The sequence below is a fragment of the Rhipicephalus sanguineus genome, chromosome 6 (assembly GCF_013339695.2).
Source record: "Rhipicephalus sanguineus isolate Rsan-2018 chromosome 6, BIME_Rsan_1.4, whole genome shotgun sequence".
Classification (NCBI taxonomy): Eukaryota; Metazoa; Arthropoda; class Arachnida; order Ixodida; family Ixodidae; genus Rhipicephalus; species Rhipicephalus sanguineus.
In genome coordinates, this window is record NC_051181.1 from 7,204,608 (window position 1) to 7,225,037 (window position 20,430).

General features: G+C 50.6%; 1 protein-coding gene across 1 annotated transcript in view; it reads right to left on the reverse strand.

Annotated features, from left to right (window-relative positions):
- Positions 1-2,995: 2,995 nt before the first annotated feature.
- Positions 2,996-20,430, reverse strand: part of LOC125758913 (uncharacterized) — a 318,075-nt gene continuing 300,640 nt past the window's right edge. The window contains exon 2 of the mRNA XM_049416684.1: positions 2,996-3,715. Coding sequence (XP_049272641.1) covers positions 2,996-3,715 — 720 coding nt within the window. The remainder of the gene's footprint in view (positions 3,716-20,430) is intronic.

Consider the following 20,430-nt stretch of genomic DNA (forward strand, 5'->3'; position numbering starts at 1 on the left):
CCGGTCGATTGAGACGCGGACGTCGTTCCCGTTCAGGCGCAGAGTGATGTTTTTGTCGTCGCGATGGACGACCAGGTAGGGTCCGCTGTAGGGTGGCTGGAAAGGCCTGCGGACGGTGTCGTCGCGGAGGAAAGCGTGCGTGCACGATGCTAGCTCCTTGAACACGAACGGTGTAGGCTTGCTGTGGTGGGCTGCAGGTGACGGGCGTAAGGCGGCGATGGTGCGACGGAGCCGGGCGACGATGTCGGTGGGATCTGACGTCGTAGTACTGGATGGCGGTGCAGCGAGAAATTCACCTGGGAGGCGGAGAGGTTCCCCGTAGACGAGCTCTGCTGGTGTAGCGTGGATGTCCGGCTTGAAGGTGGCGCGAAGACCAAGGATGACGGCTGGGATGGCCTCGAGCCAGGTTGAGTCCGGGTGGCACATAATGGCTGCCTTGACTGTCGGTGGATACGCTCGATCATTCCGTTGGCGCAGGGGTGGTAACTGGTGGTCCTTAAGCGTTCAAAACCGATGGTCAGCCCGAGCAACCTGAAAAGATGCGACTCGAACTGCCGTCCTTGGTCGGTGGTTACGCGGCGGGGGGCGCCGAAACGAGCAATCCAGCCGGTGAAGAAGGCTGAGGCGACGTCTTCCGCGGTGATTCCCTCGAGGGGCCATGCCTCGGGCCATCGAGTGTACCGGTCGATGGCGGTGAGGCAGTAGCGGTAGGGTCCAGCCAGGGGGAAGGGTCCTATGATGTCGAGGTGGACGTGCTCAAACCGACCAGAGGGCTGAGGGAATGTTCCGAGTGGTGACGTGACGTGCCTGGTGACTTTAGCACGTTGGCATTGAATGCAGGAGCGCGCCCAGGTACGACAATCCCGCTGCATGGAGGGCCAGACATAGCGGTCAGCCACGAGGCGTGTAGAGGCGCGTATGCCGGGATGGATGAGGTTGTGGAGCTGGTTGAAAAGACCACGGCGATGGGCCAGGGGCACATAGGGCCTGCTTCGTCCTGTCGACATGTCGCAACAGATTGTGGTTGTCGACCCTGGAATGGGGACTTGTTGCAGCTGTAGTGAGGACGTGCCCTTGAGAAGTTCCTGCAGTTCGGGGTCTGTAGTCTGGGCCTCGGCGAGGACGTCCGCTGTTATCTGCACAGAGCTGATGGCTGATACACGTGAAAGCGCGTCGGCGACCACGTTGTCTTTCCCGCTGACATGTTGGATGTCGGTGGTGAACTGTGCGATGAACGAGAGTTGGTTCTGCTGTACAGGCGGGAGTTTGTCGCGACATTGAGAGAAGGCGTAGGTAAGAGGCTTGTGGTCGGTATAGATGGTGCAATTCTGTGCTTCGAGAATATGGCGAAAGTGTTGCACTGCTTCGTATATCGCCAGAAGTTCTCTGTAGTAGGCTGGCAAAGTTGTCGGGGCGGTTGTCGTGGTTTCGTCAGCGGAACTGGCGATTGAAGGGGCCGTTTTCCGAGCTGCGAGTTTCTTGGAGAAGGACGCCAAGGGATGCCAGGTGTTGTCCACGCGTTGCATGAGGGCGGCGCCGATGGCGAAACCAGATGCGTCCGTGAAGAGTCCCAAGGGAGCGTCTGGCACGGGATGGGTGAGAAGCGTGGCGGTGCAGAGGGCGGCTTTGCATTCTTCGAACGTTTTCGTTAACGTCGGTGTCCACGTAACAGATTGGTTTCCTCGTAGCCCAGTCAAAGCGTCATGGAGGGGAGCCTGGTAGTCGGCTGCGTGTGGCAAGAAACGCCTGTAGAAGTTCAGCATGCCAAGGAAACGGCGAAGGTCTTTAGCGGCTGTGGGTTGAGGGTAACTTTGCAGGTCAGAGATGCGTTCGGGGAAGGGCCGAGTTCCTTCAGATGAAACTTCGTGGCCGAGGAAACGGACGATGGAAGCGCCTAGCGTACTTTTTTGGGTATTCACGAGTAGACCGTGGTCATCGAGGCGTTGGAACAGCAGACGAAGGTGCATGTAGTGCTCTTCGGCGTCGCGGGAAAATACCAGTATGTCGTCAAGGTAAACGAAGCAGAAGTCGAGGCCGCGGACGACTTCGTCGATGAAGCGCTGAAAGGTTTGTCCAGCGTTCCTCAGGCCGAAGCTCATGAAGGGAAACTCGAACAAGCCAAAGGGAGTGATGATTGCCGTTTTCGGGACGTCATCCGGATTGACGGGTATCTGTGTGTAGGCCTTCACCAAGTCTAGCACGGAGAACACGTGGCAGCCATGAATGCGATGGGCGAAGTCCTGTATGTGGTGGACGGGGTACCTGTTCGGGATGGTGCGCGCGTTGAGGGCACGGTAGGCCCCACAGGGCCGCCAGCCTTCGGTCTTCTTTGGAACAAGGTGAAGTGGCGAGGCCCATGGACCGTCAGAGCGGCGGGCGATTCCTTCGCAGAGCATGGCCTCGAACACTGCTTTGGCTATGCGCATGCGGTCCGGGGCGAGGCGACGGGCGCGGCAGAAAACCGGGGGGCCTGAAGTGGTCCGGATGTAGTGCACGGTGGTGTGCTGCACTTTGCGTGGCAGTCCGCTGGGGCGCGTCAATCCGGGAAATTCGGCGAGGATGGCGTGGTACGGCGAATGGTTGTCAACACTGAGTACCCTGATGCTTGGCTGTTGGGCGGTCGTTCGCTGGCCTGGTGTGGAATGTCCCGTCGTCGCGTCGATGAGGAGGTCGTTGCGGCAGTCCGGAAGGAGGTTGTAGTGGGCCAGAAAGTCTGAGCCGATGATTGGTTCGGCGACGTCGGCGATGACAAAGTTCCAGTGAAGGTCACGGCGTAAGTTTCTGAGCTGGATGTGCAGGCGGAGCGAGCCGTACGTCTTGATTGTAGAGCGGTTTGCCGCGCTGAGCTCGAAAGACGTAGGCGGACGAGGACCTTGAAGATGGGATCGCGGGTAGCAGCAGACGTCGGAACCGCTGTCGACAAGGAACCGCTGCTTCGTGATTTGGTCAGTGACGAAGATGCGACGGCCTCTGGGTTGGCAGCTTGCGGCCGTCTCTACGAGCTGCCGTTGGCGTTTTCCGCATGTCCAGCGGAACAGGGTGGTCGACATTGCCGGGCTCTGTCCCCGAAGCGTCGGTGGTAATAACACGGGCGGCCGTTGTCGGGTTGCCGCGACGAAGTGGTGTTACGGTCGCGGCTTTGCGAGTGGCGGCGCTGGTGCATCGGAAGACCTTCACCCAGGCGTTGTTCAATGAAGGTGAGCTGCCGGTCGGTGTCGTTTATACGGCGTGCAAGCTCCGTGGTGTTCAGCGGTGCGGCGACAGCCTGGATGGTGGGCGACAACTGCGGCAAGGAGACCTCGATGACGCAATCAGCGACCTCGGCAAGTTGGAAGAGAGGTAGCGTCAGCTGAGCCCGCAGAATTGCCTGAACGTGCAGGGGAAGTCGTTGGAGCCAGAGTGATCGCAGCAAAGATTCCTGGACTTCCATGTTACCCGCGAGAGCACGCATGTGGCGGAGTAACCGCGAAGGTTTGCGCTCGGCAAGTTCTGCGGACTGAAGTTGTCGCAATTTCTGGTCTTCCGAGAGTGACAGCCGGCGGATGAGTTCGGTCTTGAGGTATTCGTACAGGTTGGCCGTTGGTGGGTTGGCGAGGATATCCCGGACCTCGTTGGCGTAGCGGGCGTCCAGGTGGGCGACGGCGTAGTCGTAGCGGGTCCGGTCTTGTGTGATGCGCGCCAGGGAGAACTGGGCCTCGACTTGGGCGAACCATACCTCGGGCGAGTCCGCCCAAAATGGCGGAAGCTTGACAGAGACACGCCAGACGTCCAGGCCGGTGGCGGCCGCAGTGGTAGCAGCATCTGCGTTGACAGCGACCGTTGGAACGGAGCTTTGGGGGGCGTAGTCCACAAGAGGCTGCGCGGAATCGCCGGGCGAGTGCGGTCCGTTTTGCATGCGCTGCTGCTGTTCCTGAAGTTGCTCTTGAATTTGGTCCACTTGCTGCAGTAGAGCGGCAAGGGCTTCCGTGTCGGCCATAGCGGTGCGGTTTGTTCGGTTTCCGGGTCACCAGATGTGGGATGCCGTGTCGATGGAAGGACGCATCCCAACATAAAACATAACGACTGTTTATTAACGTAGTAGTAGCAGCGGGGCGAGCATAGCGACGCTGCGCTTAGTCGGGTGGCGAAGGAATGATAACCTCCGAGCTTAGCAGCTCGGGTTTATAACCACCGTCGGTGACGTAAGCCTCCAGTGACGCTGCGGTGGCGCTGTCCCTTATCGGAGGCGTGGTGCAGCATGCGGCCATGTCACGCCGAGCTGGCTAATGACGAGGCGGTGTCTGCGCCGGTTTGTGCGCAGTGTGTCGCCTCACGGGCATTGTTCGGTGCAGCGCCGTAGGAGGAAGCTGAAAAAAGTCAGCGTTGCACTAGCGGCGAGAGCAGCAGGCGCCCGGAGTTGGAGGCAGCGGCATGAGAGGCCAGGAAAGCAGCAGTCGACTTTGGTAGACACCGAGCGAGTAGTAGTGCAAACTTTATTGAACTGATGGAATTAGGGCGAAGGTGGGTGGGTCCCCTAGTCCAGGGCCCCACTGGCCTTTGCAGCTCGCTGGGCCTGATCGAGTAGAGCTACTTGGCTCTCCCGACCATTGCTCGCAAGCCAGACCTCCCACTGCCTCTCGAATGGGTTTCTCCCCAATAAGGGCGAATTGATTTTGGGTGGCCTGAGTGTACACGTCCACGTTATGTGGGTGAGAGATGGCCGCTCCCTGCACCAAGGACATGTGTCCGGGTACTGCGTTGGGTGGATTTTGTTGAGAATTAACAGATTGGGGTACGTGTTAGTTTGTAACCGGCGCCAGTCCCTGGCCTGCCCGATATCGAGTTTGGGGTGTGGTGGGCTGAATTTTTGCCTTTCCTTTGTGCCTCCAGGATGTCGCGTGAGGTGACTGGAGGTTCGTCGAGAGTCTCGATCGGTGCCCGGATACTGATTCCGCGAGCTATACCGTCTGCCCTCTCGTTACCCTCTAGCCTCGCATGTGCAGGACACCAAATGATAGCCTGATATTGTTGCATGTGTGTTCCTAAGATTTTCGCAGTAATTTTTGATACAGCTCCGGTCGTGTATTGACGACATGCTGACTGCGAGTCCGAGATGACTAGGGCGTCCTGGGGCCTTGTATTCGGCATCTCGTATGGCCAATGCTATTGCTGTTGACTCTGCCGTGCTAACTGAGGTGGTTCGTACGGTAGCTGTGATCGTGCTTTTTTGGCTTGTGGCTACAATAGTGTATTTGTCTTTGGCTATTCTGCAGGCGTCAGTGTAGTACACGTCCCGATTGTGACCAAACTGCTTTTGCAATGCCCTGGCCCTGGCCTCTCGCCTGCCTGCGTGATATTTTGCACTCATGTTTTTGGGAACAGGAGATGCCATTATGTGTTCTCTGACCTCATGGGGTAGAAGAAGTGTTTGTTCTCCGCAATGTTGCGGTCTCAAGGGATACCCTAGTTTTTGTAGTAAGGCTCTGCGTTGCTCTGTTGAGTTGAGTCTTTCCCGCTGCGCGAGAATAACTGACGTTGCAAGCTCTTCAAATGTGTTATGAATCCCCAGGTCTTCAAGTTTTTGAGTACTGGTATTGTGTGGGAGTCCTATGGCTGTCTTGTATGCTGTGCGTATTAAAGCATTTACCTGGTAGGTCTCTCTGTTTGACAGTTTTTGAAAGGGAAGGCCGTAAGTTACGCGACTTATGACAAAAGCCTGCACTAGCCTGGTTGTTTCCTCTTCGGTGAAACCTTTCTTATATCTGGTTACTCGGTAGATCATGCGCGCGACGCTTGTCGTGGTTTTCCTTAGGTTGGCTAAGGTGTGATCTACCTTGCCGGTTTCCTGGATCCACAGACCTAATATGCGCATTGTTTTCACTACCTTTATAGGACAGCCGTTTAGGTGTAGCTCTATGTGTGGTCGTTGCTGCTTTCTCGAGTACGGGGCCCGGATACGTATAAATTCGGACTTTTCTTGTGAGCATTCCATTCCTGCGTCTTCGGTGAATTTCTCGACTTTAGAGATAGCTCTCTGTAGGGAATCCTGTTTGTTTCCGTATGAACGTTTATGTGCCCAGATCGTAATATCGTCCGCGTAAATCGCATAACCTAGGTCCCTTTCTTCTCCTAGCATTATCGCTAGCTTTCTCATTCCTATGTTGAAAAGTAGCGGCGAAAGAATTGAACCCTGGGACGTTCCCCTGTTTGGCATGCTAAATGGTTGTGATCTAGTAGATCCCAGGCCTATGGTTGCCGTTCTATTGCTCAGGAAAGAGCGTATGTATTGATAGACTCGCTCTCCACATTGAATATTCTGAAGTTCTTCTAGGATTAAGCTATGTGCTATTGTATCAAAGGCCTTCTTTATGTCTAGTGCTAGGACTATTTTGTCATCACTGCCGTTCGGGGGATTTAGTGCTTCTTCCTTTAAAAGGAGGAAAACGTCTTGTGCTGAGATATGTGGTCGGAATCCGAACATTGAATCAGGAAAAAGTCTGTGCTTTTCTATGTGGTTTGTTAATCGTGTTTGTATTACCTTCTCAAACAGCTTACCCATGCACGAAGTGAGTGAAATGGGGCGCAAGTTCTGAAGGTGTCTTGGTTTTCCAGGTTTCGGTATTAATATAATATTTGCCTCTTTCCACTCTTGCGGGACGGCACCTCCCTCCACCCAGACCTGTTCGTTGAAAAATTTGGTTAGCTGTGTGAGGCTATTGTAGTTTAGGTTGCGAATCATCGCATTCGTGATGCCATCGGCTCCCGGGGCTGTATTTTTCTTAAACGATTGGGCGGCTGCGTACACTTCTGCTGCCGTTATAGGTTGGTCTAGTTCTAGATTTGGTGGCCCTTCGTAGACCGTTTTACCATACGGCTGGGGCACTGCTGCGCCAACGTAGATTGCTTTCAGCGTGTCTGTTAGCTGGGCGTCCGTTCCCGTATATTCGTTTTCGAGAAGTTTGAGTACTCTGTTTGTAGCAGTTCGCGTCGTTGTAGGGTCCATCATGCTACGAAGGATTGCCCACGTCTTCTTCGTGTGTAGAGTTCCCTGCATCGAGTCGCAGAACTGCTTCCAGTTGATATGGTATAACGTTTCAGCATACTCATTGGCTTTCTGCGCAAGTTCTGCGATGCGTACTTTTAGCCTTCTGTTGTTTCGTTGTCTCTTCCATCGCTTAATCAGACTGCGTCGAGCCTCCCATAAGTGTAAAACATGTCCGTCCACTGCCGGTGCTTCAGTTGTGAGTGCAAGATTTTTTTGTTGTTTTGGCATGTATGTTCCCAGTGTATACTGCCCAGGACTTCGCGTTTTGAAGCTCCCCGGACCTGCAGCCCGTCACCGCAGTACTTCCTGCTGCACCGGCAGTGCTTCGCTTTCTTGGCCGGACGGCGGCCACCCAAACGATAGTCTTCGGAGCGCCACGCCATCGGTTTGGCCGGGCGGTACCGAGGAAGAGAAGGCCGAAGATGACTAGGCCTCACCCACCAAGACCGACGACAACTGGGTTACCGATGAACGCAACGGGAAGCTCATGTGGCGGATGCTGATCAACGGCGAGGGCGATGCAACACGGACTACGAAGGATTGACTTAGACGCTGCGCTAACCGTAGGACAAGTAAGGGACCTCCATTTTGGATGCTACTCAGAGGCCAGTCCCGTGGGACTATTAGGCTAGCCCGAGACTTAGTTTAAGTTAAAAATTGTTTAGATGAATTTGATTGACGTGTATTTTTGAATGTGTGCATTTTGAGTGTTTGTTGAATGTTTTGCCGTGTTGTTTGATAAAGTCTGTTTGCCGTGCCACCTCCGACTCCCGCCTTTTTCAATCGCCATCCCTCGCAAGCGCTCCCGAGATACGAGACAAAAGGTATCAGCGGCGAAAGATGCTGCGCTAAATGGAGATGCCGCTGAAGGCCACAATAAGTGCGATGAGGGGCTTTGTAAGCTTTGTGAGCTTTTCAGGGTTCATTTGAATGTTTTTTTTCTCTATTGTTTTATTCGCATGTGTAATCTGTGGATCTGAATACGACGAGTTCGTGCGTGAGTTTACGTATGCTTTATGAACATTGTGGCTGCAAAAGCAGAGTTAGTATAGTACATCCGCCCAGAAGCACTGGAACGTGCGATTGCTCGCGTGAAATGTGCATAGTGTTCCTTGTGTTAGCGCAGCACGACAGTTTGCTTTTCGTCAACTCAGAGGAACTTGACGAGTTGCTTTGGCGCCACAAAATTTTGCACCAAATGATAGAGTGAAGCGTAAGGCTTTTGTTCATGAGTAGGACGACTGGTTGACGTAAAGCGGATTACTAGTGCCGGCACACAGGTAGGCCACGGAAGAGGCATCACTTGTAGAATCTTCTTTCCCGGGGGAAGTTTAATATGAAGCTTATTCTTGTATGGGAATTGAGAGCTCCAGCGAGAGCTCAGGAAACGCTTCGATTGCTGCTTTGTGTTTGAGTTGTACTATTTAAGCCAGGTTTTTTTCACATGATCTTGTTTTGGCCTAGATGTGTCTCAGTGCGGGCAGGTTGCTCTCCTGTGTTTGTGGTTGTGTGTGTGTGTAGGCGTACTCCCAGGAAGAAAGCACCGAGGAACGAATCCAAGAGCCCACAGTTGTGCGTCATCAGCAGTGACTTGGAGAACGCGCCGACACTCGGACAACCTGTGCACCTGGTCACCCTCACGTCGAGTCTCCCGCCGGCGGACGAGCTGCTACGATCGGCATCTGCCCTGATAGCGAAGCGGCGTCCCCTGTTCTTCGAACAGGACGTCGAAGGGGTGCTTGCCTGCTGACAAGCACTTCAATTGTCCTCCCGAGACGGGAAATGAGGCACCACCCTATTGGAAAAAGTCAAATGGTGGACATGGTGGAAACCACCATCCACCATTATAGTGGATTAATGTAGTGGGTGGATGGTGGACGGTGGTGGGTGGATAGTGGACGGTGGTGGATGGTGGACAAGGTGGGTGGATAGTGGACAGTAGTTTAGGTGGGCAGATGGTGGACGGTAGCCTTGGTGGGTAAAAATTATGCTGTGTACAAGGTACGTGGCAGCTACGGCGATGGCGGGCATATTTGTCAATGAACTATTTCCCTTTCAATGCTATTTCAGTTATATTTCAAAACATATTTGCCTGTTACACAAGGCATACAGGTTAACCACAGAAAACCAATTGGTAACTCTCAGCTTTGGTTCCAAATGTGTTATCAGGCAAAACAGGCACCATAATACCATGTTTGCACTAAGCAAAAAACCGACTGGCTCAGTGAATAAGTTTATTCCCGTTTCTACATTTCTTGGCGTTATGCTTCCTCCTTTGCCTCGACAAGCAGCTTCTGCAGAAAACCCTTGCAGAAAACCCTCACCAATACATCACGGTAGTTCCTCGGTGGCTATAATTGAAGCGGTTAAAAGGGATGCATTTCTCCATGCAACCTGAAAAATATTTAAAAAGCACCATTAAAAAATATAAATTATTTGTTTAGTAATCAATATATTGATGTGTCTTACACTGCTCCTTTCATACAAATAAATAGATACTATAGTGAGATCTTGTTGCAAGTATGGCATGTTGTTGGGCTAGTTGGTTCATAGATACAGCAGACACCTTTAAACTGGGCGAAGACAACATGTTAGTACACAGAAATAAACAGACACACACGAAGCGCACGTTGTGTGTGTTCTCTGCGCTTCGCTCGTCTTCGCGCAGTTTATACGTGTCTGCTGTACTTACGACTAAGTGACTTTTTAATTAATACAGTAAAATTGCACTACAAATCACTACAGCTGGTGAGGTACTACCGGCTGTTATATTATTTTTTTTTTCGCGAGTTGCCGTAAGCGAAATAGTGCCGGCATTCCGTGCGGGGACAATTACTTGCCCTCGCAACAGGCCGGCAGCGTTCACGTGATGGTAGCCCTTGAAATAAATCTTATTAAAACCACAAGTGGGTCAGTTCTCGCGGCAAATTACCTACCCCTCGCAAAATGAACGCGCGATTCGCTAGCCCGCGTTGAGCAAGAGGAAAAAAAAACATACCGAAACCACAGCCTATAACTTTCAAACGTTGCAGCGGCAAAAGAAATCTACATTGAACGATGCCGGCGCCCAGCCCACGGGGATACACAGCCAGCCAGTTGACGCTAGCGCTGCAGTGCCGAACCCCCACCCCATTCCGCCTTCCCCAGAAGCCCACCTACCACATTATATCGTCCTTCAGGGGCGGATTCTGAACAAATGCCCGTTATTTCCGACGTAAAAACTTATGAGTGCACAAGAGTGCTAGCATAATCAGTGTTGTTTATTGCATCACCAAATGCAACTTATCGCGCCTCACCTATTCCCAGTCACAGCACAACCCGGTGGCAGTAGCAATAACTGTTTTAGTTTGGTTATTACAAATACAGTGACGATTGTTAAATACCTGTGTAAGACGAGCACCTTTCTGTCGAAAATTTCATCTATGCTTTCAGTTTTACGGCGGGTAGTGCGCCCGTCTCACATATCCAAGCGCTTTGTAACAGTAGCGATTAAGCTGTTCACAAACGTCGGGCAGGAGCAGGTTCAACACAACTGCAAAGACATTCAGCACCACCGTATTCAATATCCCTTGGCAATACGCATAGAGCAATAATAATGCATAACGTGCGCACAGTAGCTCTCACAGCCACCTACCTTTCGCAAGAGAACATGCTGGCAGCCTACACGTTGCGACGTCCGCCGGTCTTCAGGTGATGTAACGAGTCGGCGTTGGCTGACTACCCCGTTTGCATGCATCCGTCGGTCTAGAGGCAATATGGTGAGTTCCCATGTGCACGAACTGTCACGTCGATTCTCCATGCCACAGCGCGCGTTGCGAGAAACTATTCCGGCACTCTTCATCGATGATGATCACCAACAAAGGAATCGTACTTGGGAAGCTGGCGCCTGCAGCTCACTTAGACTGCCGTGTACCGCGCATCATACTGATTCAAGATGTTCCGCCTAAGTCAATGACCGCAACATAAAACACAAAGCACGGGCACGCACAAAAACCAACCGCATCAGCACAAACACAATCACCACGCCATGACCACGTTGTATGCAGCGCGCCGCCATGTTAGGAAAGAAAAAACGCCAGGCCTGCGCGGAAAGCGCAGCACAGTCACAGCGAAAGCTGGAAGAGCGGCATTTCTAGAGCCCGTTATAAACTCTCCTGTGGCTACTAATACATGTACATTAGCAACGTACCCACTACGCCACAAAGCGTATTTTTTGGGAAGTTGGAAAGCACCCAGCACGACATTATTCGTTGTTCTGCGGAGAAGCGAGGTACCATATGCAAGCGATTATGTGCAGTTTGTTGATGCGGCGGTTGATGACGATGAATAATTATGGTTGCGCCCTTTGTAATGGGTTGGAAGCTCTAAACGACCCACTAGTTACGTAATGCATATTGTGTGACGCCCGGTCGTTATTTAACTGTCCCACCACGCTTTATAACATACGTTAACCGGAGAAACGTAGAGCGAGAGAGAGAGAGAATTGACTTTATTGAGACCCTGAGGAAATGAATCATGGGAGCCTTATGGGCTTCCTTGGCAACCAACAGAAGTGCACTTGCGAGGAACCCACTACGCTATAAATCATTGTAATTATTGAGAAGTAGGGCAGTAGGCACTGTGCCATTTTTCGTCATTCTACAGACAGCCGTGGTACCTGCTAAACGCATGTAAGGCATTATGCGCACTTTGTTGATGCTTTGCGTGATGACGATGAAGAATTGTGGCAGAGCTCTTTGTAATGGGTTGGAAGCATTTAACAACCTACTCGTTGCGCAATTCACATTGTGTGACGCCTGGTTACAGAATTCGCGTTGTGCGACGCTTGGTGCTTATTCTACTCTTTTACCACGCTATATTGCATATGCTAATGTGGTTCCTTCCCGACATGAAGCCTGTATAGGACCTTTTTGCAAAGCAGTTTCAAGCACCGGCATGACTCAGAGGTTGAATACTGGGCTCCCACGCAGAGGGCCCAGGTTCGAACCTCGTTCCATCCTGGAATTTTTTTCTTATTTAGTTTTTTTTCTTATTTCGAGCGATACTGGTTACGGACACCGGCGGCGGCGGCGGCGGACAACTACGGCACCAAAAACGGCCGGTGAAATGATCTCATAACAGCTTTCGCTGTAAAATCTGGGAGGACGACAGCGGCGACGCCAGTGGCCACGGCCTAAACAAATTTCACTTCCGACGCTGTCGGACGTGACGTCATCGCCGCCATTGAGACAGCGCCTATGGCAAACACGGCCTCAGAGACGGGCAGTAGACATTAATCTCGGAGGCGAGGTTGTAAGGCGCTACCAGCGTCGCCGCATACTCGCAGCGAGGAGGAGGGAGCTGGGAAGCAGCTGCTCGGCTCAGATAATAACTGCTGGGGTTTCACGACGTCCCAAAAGCACGATATGATTTTGAGAGACGCCGTAGTGTGGGGGCTCCGGAAATTTCGACCACTTGGGGCTCTTTACGTGCGCCAAAATCTAAGTATACGGCTGTGCTTTGCACCTTGCCCCCGTTGAAATGAGGTTCTCGGCTCAAGCCGCAAATTTTTTTGGCAATACAGTACATTGTCAATCTGTTTACGCGAGGTGATTCGGTTGCAGCATACATTTCACGGACCATTTTCTCAACGCTTACATCCGTAGCGCTCATGATGTTGATGTTTTCTTTCAGCCTTATCATAAATGTGAGCGAGCAGCAAATTCAGCGCGAATGTTAAAGCGCAGCAGGCGTGGTCTCGGGTAGGTACATCCCACGGAAGTCCAAAAATTAACTGCTATGCAGTGATCTCTAATTCTGCGTTTTCTTCGTGCTCGAATCAATATTCTCAGCCAGGAAAATCGTATTAAAATGTACTAATAATTAAGCAATACACTCGTGAGCATATTTTCGTAATCAATAGAATAGGTGGACTGCAAACAAATGTAGCATTGAAAACGAAAGCTCAAAGGGCTCGACCACTCAGCACAAAAATGTAGATTTATTTTCTGTCAGTCAATAAGAAATAAAGAAAACGCATGCTCACAAGGGGTGTATTACAAATACAAAATAAGTTTGATCCTGTCTATTTGAGTTTTACATTGCTGCATTATGCATTACCAACTCGCCCATAATGCTGTTCATTTGCACTGCAATAATATTTCACATTATACTCATCATAGTTGCCACTGCTTTCGAGTATAATGACGGTGTTTGGCGCAGCTTCTCCAGCATGGTGCAGCATGGTACACCATCATTTCCCTCACCCATCATTCCCTCGCTGCTTTCCACCATTCGCGCCATAGTGGGCGCTGTCTCCTACCCCTACCCAGTATTTTGCTGCTACTCTCCAGCATCGTCCACCATCCTTTCCACCTTACCCAGCTAACGTACACCTTGCCACCCACCACTGTCCACTATTACACCATGATTTCCAGCATACCCAGCATTATTTCCACTATATCCACCACCTTTTCCAGTATCCACCATGGTAGTTTTCCCGATAGGGCATGCAGCCCGACACAGCAAGGAGATACCAGATGACTGTAATGGTCTCCGGTCGCGACATTTTTCTTGAAGAGACAGCGGCGTCAGCGATCATGACAATCAGTCCCACTGCATTGCATCAAATAACAAGTGTTATTTGATGCAATGTTGATTTGTTATATGCGCATTTGTATAACTTGCTCTTTTTATATGCTTGTTAAATCACGCAGTTTAGTGTTCATTTGTATGCTAATTTGTTTTATGTTATGCCTCATTTCCAAGCGAATTCTGTACCCACCCCTGCAATGTCTCGCAATGAGACGGCAGTATATGTAAATAAAAAAAAATAATAATTGAGCGGTGAGGTACCTCGGAGCGAACCTTCGGACCTTTTGATGCGCACGGTTGTCCGAGCATGTGACCCATCACATTACGGCCTTCACATGTCAAGGAAGGACCCCCTTTGTGCCACAGGTGCACAGTGCGGTGGCCACGCCCTAGTCGAGGACGTTAACCTGGGCGGGTGGCACCCTCCGTAGTCCTGTGTGTGACGTGATTGGACCGTCCCAACATGAAGCGAATCCCGCATTTAGGGATCTGGGGAAAAGAAACCGTTTATAATGAGCCCCACGGGCTCATTCGACCAGATCTTCGTCATGTAAAAGATGTTGGTCATGTAAAACGAAAATGTACGTAATGTAAGGAAATGCTCGCCATGTAAACGGTGTATTAAATAAATAAACCCCGTTAAGTTTCTCGTCAGTAACTTCATGCTGCCTCTGCATCTTCCTCCAGAGTCTCCGGTGCCCGCAAAGGCCTGCCGCAACAGCACTTACATAATTCTTTGGTTGTCTTGCATGTACAGCAGGGATGGGCAGCTCCCTGATACGACAGCATCGAGAGAGTGTTAGAGATACTTTTGATTACATGTATTTCTGTATCGAATACAACTGAAAAATGTATTTCACTACTGAGATACAAATACAATTACAATGTATCAGATATACCGCGATGCTGCGCGGGACACGGGCATTTCGTCAGTTGTTTTTTGCCGTAAATGAGGCGAATTGTTTTCTAGGGGGATGGAAGATTTTTTTTTTTTTTTTTTGGAACGGTATGCCGCCGGTCGGCGACACAGCGAGGGCGGCAAACGGACACGAAGAGATGCCTCGATGCAGCAAGACTTTCCGACCACGAAAGCGGTATTTATTCTCTATACCACAAACTTGTGCTCATGTTTAGGTGTGGGGAGACATTTATCGTTCGTGGGTGCTGTGTTGAGGCTGAACTGACGCTGTAGGGAAGCAAGCCTACTTGAGAAGCTGCGGTTCCTTAAGTGCAGTTGGCACAACACCTTTCTCAGGAAAATCTTGTGCGTAAAATTAATGCATACTTTCCTTGATTCACAGGGGTTTGTTAGTGATGTGAGCGATATAAATGACTAGCAAGTTGCAATGCACCGCAGTTGTATGCACAATAGTATGCTGCACCTATCAATTGTCTTTGTGGAGCCTCAGCTTTATCGAAATAAAGTATTGCAGTACCTGTATTCTTGTATCTACATTCCTCTATCTCTATTCTGCGATACTTTTTTCTTCGGTTTTCAAACGTGTCTCGGAAATATTTGGTAACGTCAAAGACTAATGCATTTCAGTATCTTTATTTTAGGCTCCCACTATATGTACTTCGGTATCTGTACTCCCGAATAGTTTTCGGAGTATCTCTGCCCAGCCGTGATGTACAGTACCAGCTCACTAAGCCGCGCCCTCTGTAGCAGATAGAACGTTGTATTGTTTTAAGAACTCTCAACAGTCTATTTCTTTTACCATTGAACTTCCAGTGAACGGCTGCCTCCGGAATGTTGACTAAGCATTGTTTTTAACCACGACCAACAGATATGTCGGGAGTACATTCCACGGTCTCAGAAAGCTATCTTGCCTGATGACTCCCTTCATTCCGAGCTCTTGAAGTGGTGTATTGTCTCGCTGTGTATTCATCATAGGGTTGTCGTCATAGGGTTGTAGTCATCGTTGGGTTGCCACCAGCTTCGCCAATCAGTTGCGCTTACCGTTCCAGCCTAACAGGTGCTCGGAGCGCGTTTATCTTGAGAAAAGCTGGACGGTTATCCTAGCAGCGTGCCTCCACAAAGGGTCAAGAAGCACTTGTTTTACGGTATGCACATGCAGTTTCGCATAACCTTAGGAGGGTTCCGAATAAGTACGACGTGAACCAGATATTCACGGCTCCTGTAAGCTGTCACGGCTGTACGCACGTGCCTCAGGGTAACCGAAATGATCGGCCCGCACCGAGAGGCATGCAAACCTGTCAGTTTCCGGGTCACAGAATGGCACCACCGCAGACGCCGATCGCAACGCGGCGCTGCCAGCTGTCAATGCGGCACCGCTGAGAAAATCGCTGAAACGTGCCCGCCGCGCCCGACTTGCCTAGTGTGTGTGCAATAAGACCGAACACGAGGTCCGGGTCACCATTCGGCATTTTGATGGTATTTACTGCAGACCTAAGAATGAGACCCAGAACAATGGTTTCGAAGTTAGTTATGTTAAAAAAATGTTTTTTCGCCCGAAAAAAAAAAGATATACAAATGTTGGCCGCAAAAAAACACACATTTCCGCCAATTTTGTTATTTCTGAATTTTGAGCGCACCGAGGAAAAAAGACGGTGCGCTTCGTCGTCACAATATTTATTCCCCTGAAAGAACATGTGGAATATAACCCTGTGAGCATATTAACTCTCTTACCTGTCGAAGCACTTTTGAGAAAAAACAATCACAAACATGGCAATTAGCATAAAATACCTGTATTTGAGGCATTTATTTCTGCAAACAAGTTAAACTGAGGATAACATAAATCCGTACATCTTAATTTTCATATTTGCACTCTTTTTTAAAATAGTTTGCGTGGTTTTATAGCGCTCCGTTTCACTCCATAATTTTGCTTAAACGTGGTTCACCAAAAACGCCGAAGCTTGAAAATATTTTTCTGAAAAAAGCTATTTATATTTTATTTTTACATGCCGCTGATTGGAGTCAAGGACGTCATCTACAATCCCGCGTGACAAAAAACGTCGCATTATTTCGGTTGATAACAAGTTATAGTGCGTCTCAGCCGAGCGATGAGCTTTGTCTTGACTAGTCTTGTTACGGCATGGGTGTTGTGTTGCAGCGTGGCGTATCGCTGTTTGGCGTCGGCCAGAAGCTCGCGCCAGCTTGTACTCCGTGTGCTTAGGAGGGAGTTCGTGACCCTGTCACGCTACGTCGAGGCGGGAGTTCCTTGCATTGGGACTAAGTAGCAGACAGTTCGCTGTCTCTTTTACTCTGCCTTCAAGGAAGAGTAAATTCTGCGGCTAACTCTCCACTCCTCCCCCGCGGGATTAAAGAAATCTCGCGAAAGTATAACAGTCGCTCTACTCTTGTAGTACTCCATCTACATCTGTGAGTGCAGACTAGCGGCAGCGCCGTTCGTTATGTGCTAAAAATCGGATATAAATTGTTCAAACGCGATCTGATCACAAAGCGGCAGCTCCACAACAACAATTGCGCAGCCAGGTGTCGTGGCTCAGCAAGCTTTGTCCCGAGATCAGCCGCTTGACAAACCCGCAACAGCGGCCTCTCGATGACGGGCGTTCACATTACATGAGTGCCACTTCGACTACGTACGAGTTCCGCTTGTTCGCCAGACAACGCTCGGAGGATGAACGAGATAAGGAAGGCATTACTGTGAAAGGTCAAAGCTGGTAAGTCCCCCCCCCCTTATAATTCATATTATACAACAAAAACTGTACTTGCAAGTTTCCAGTGGGCGTTTTCAGTACAGCACACATGCATTCTTTCCCTCCTGTTATGCCCGAAGCCACAAAATGTCGTGATAAAAACGCGGCTTGCTATGAATATTATATCCGCGGAAGCACAAGAACGCAGTATTGTAAAAGCAATTCTTTAATAAAGCAAAATACTTGGAGACACTTCTCTTCACAGTCGGCTGGCACAAGTTTTCTGGCACGAGATGGAGAACTGCAGTTGGAGTTGTTCGACAATCGTAAGCATGTATGACAGCTTTCATTAGATGACAGTGGCTTGCTTTTGTGTCATATGTTGCAGATAGAGTGAACCTAGTTATCTTTAGTCCATCAGAAGAGAGGAAGCAACACATGAGCGCACTACTGAAGACGCTCACTGGAAACTAGATGGAAGAGATTTCGTTGTATAATATGCCTTTTTGGGGGGGACTTAACAGGCTTGAACTTTCACAGTGATGCATCCCTTATCTTGTTCGTCCTCTGAGCGTAGTTTGGCGCGAAAGCGGTGCTCTTAAGTTGTCGAAGCAGCACTCATGTATTGTGAACGCCCGCAGCATCGAGCGGCCGCTACTGCGGGTTGTCAAGCGAATTATCTCAGGACAAAGCTTGCTGTACCATAACACCGGGCCTCGCATTTGTTGTTGAGAAGCTGCTGCAATGTTATTATGTCGCGGACAATTATTTTGAACGAGTTATATCCGATTTTCAGCACACGATGAACGACGCGGCCGCTAGGCTGACTTGGCCACATGTGACTTATTATAACTTGTTAGCAACAGAAATAATGCAACGTTTTTTTACGCACTACGGTAGATGACGTCCTTGACTTCAATCAGTGGGATTTTTAAAAAAAGGTGAAATTGACCTATTTGTTAAAGCTATTTTCAAACTTCGGCGTTTTTGGCAAACCACTTACGTTTAAGCACAATTATGGAGTGAAACAAAGCGCGATAAAACCACGGAAACTTTTTTAAACGCCGCCTATGTCAACGACGTCCCCCCCCGAATCATCTACCCGCCGTTGACCGTCTCCACGGCGTCGCTCACTGTCGCCGATACGGCCATGTCCGCTCTCACGCGACCAGGGAAACTAGTCATCGCTGTCGACGAGGCAAGGGCTGCGACTCTATCGAACTGCGAAAGCCCTCAGCGAAGCCCATCAAACGTGATAGACGTAATTGTGGACGATGTTCGCGCATCTGCCCTAATAAACACTGGAGCCGCCGCATCCGTTATGAACGCCAAGGTTAGACGATTACCTCGGAAAGTGACGATGCCACTTTCCAGGCTCTCCCTCCGTGCAGCCAGCGCCCAAAGTATTCACCCTACAGCGGTGTGCACAGCCCGCGTCATGATTCAGAATGCTCCGTACGCCATCGAATTGATCATCCTAGGATGGGCTTTTCTCTCCCGCCACGACACCGTAATTCACTGCGCACCAGCAGGAACAGAGCTCTCACCATTCTCTGATTCGACGCCGGCAGACAGTCCATCCGCTGGGGGCAAGGTACTCGTCAAAAAGGACATAAAGGTGCCTGCAAACTCGTCAACGGCGGTGTCAGTCTACTGTGCCAGTCTCTCCGTCACTGTTGCACTCACCTCGCCATATGCCCGTGTTTGCACGAAGAAAGGCTTGCTGGTGCCTTTCGCGACCATGTAAGTCACTGAGGGTAGCACCTCTATTTTTGTTGTCAATCAATCCCCGTACAGTGCCACGTTGGAGCGAGGGCAATGTCTCGGCAGCGTGGAACCGCTCGAAGGCGCACAAGTTATGAACGAACCAGATGAAATGCACTGCCACACTTCCAGGACGCTCAGTGCTTTTTCCATGTCTGGTTCATCACCCGCTGATGTATTTGGTTCCTCCATTGCTGACAACCTTACGCCGGTCCAGCGTTCCCAGCTTCTGGGCCTGCTGGAAGAACTTCGCTCTTCTTTCCATGTCGCTCAACTTTCTCTAGGCCGCAAGTGCGCCGTTACGCATCGCAACGACACTGGCAACCAGCCGCCACTGCGGCAACGTCCATATCGCCTTCCTCCCACAGAACGCCATGAAATCAACGAGCAAGTCGACGAAATGCTTATACGGGGTGATATTCGACCCTCTAACAGCCCCTGGGCGTCTCCTGTGGTTCTTGTTGCGAAGAAGAATGCTTCTGTGCGGTTCTGTGTGGACTACCGACGACTCAACAAGATCACTCGTAAGGACGTGTATCCACTACCGCGAATAGACGACGCGATTGACAGCCTGCAAGGAGCAGAATTATTTTCATATCTCGATTTGCGATCAGGGTACCGGCAAGTACCTATGGCTGATGACGCTCGTCCGAAGACCGCCTTTGTCATGCCCAACGGCGTGCACGAATTCAACGTCATGCCGCTTCGGATGTGCAATGCGCCTGCCACCTTTGAGCGGCCGATGGATACCGTTCTGCGCTGCTTGAAATGATACACATGCTTGTGCTACCTCGACGACGTCGTTGTTTTCCCTCCGGACTTCTCCACGCATTTTCAACGCTTGCGGCATGTTTTGACGCGTTTGAGCGACGCCGGTCTGCAACTGAATCTAAAGAAGTGCCGATTTGCAGCACGGCATCTGTCAATACTCGGTTACGTCGTGTCCAAGGACGGTATTCTCCCCGATCCAGCCAAGCTTCGGGCCGTGACCGAGTTCCCCGAACCTACGTCCGTCAAAGAACTGCGCAGTTTCGTAGGACTGTGTTCCTACTTTCGGCGCTTCATTCGAAATTTCGCGACTATGATATTGCCGCGCGTCTTATTTTTCATGAGTTGAAGCTTCACCCACAAAGACTGTGGGGAGCGCGCTGCGCAGGCCGCGCCGCGTTGTCTATGCTTCGCGATTGTTTTAGAACGTTCCGATAAGATTGGGCGCCACACGCGAATGTTCCAGCTTTGTCGAGAGATAACGCCGCCACCAGCAATATCGCTGGAAAGTTCGACAGCGCCTGTATAAAAGCTGACGCGCTCAGGGGCGTAGCCAGAGAGGGGTAAGGGGCGTTCGAATCCCCGAAAATATTCACTTTTGCCTGCCTACATGTAACCGCACACTTACAAACACAGCCACAAGCATAAATAAAGTATACTTGAACCCCCCCCCCCCTCCC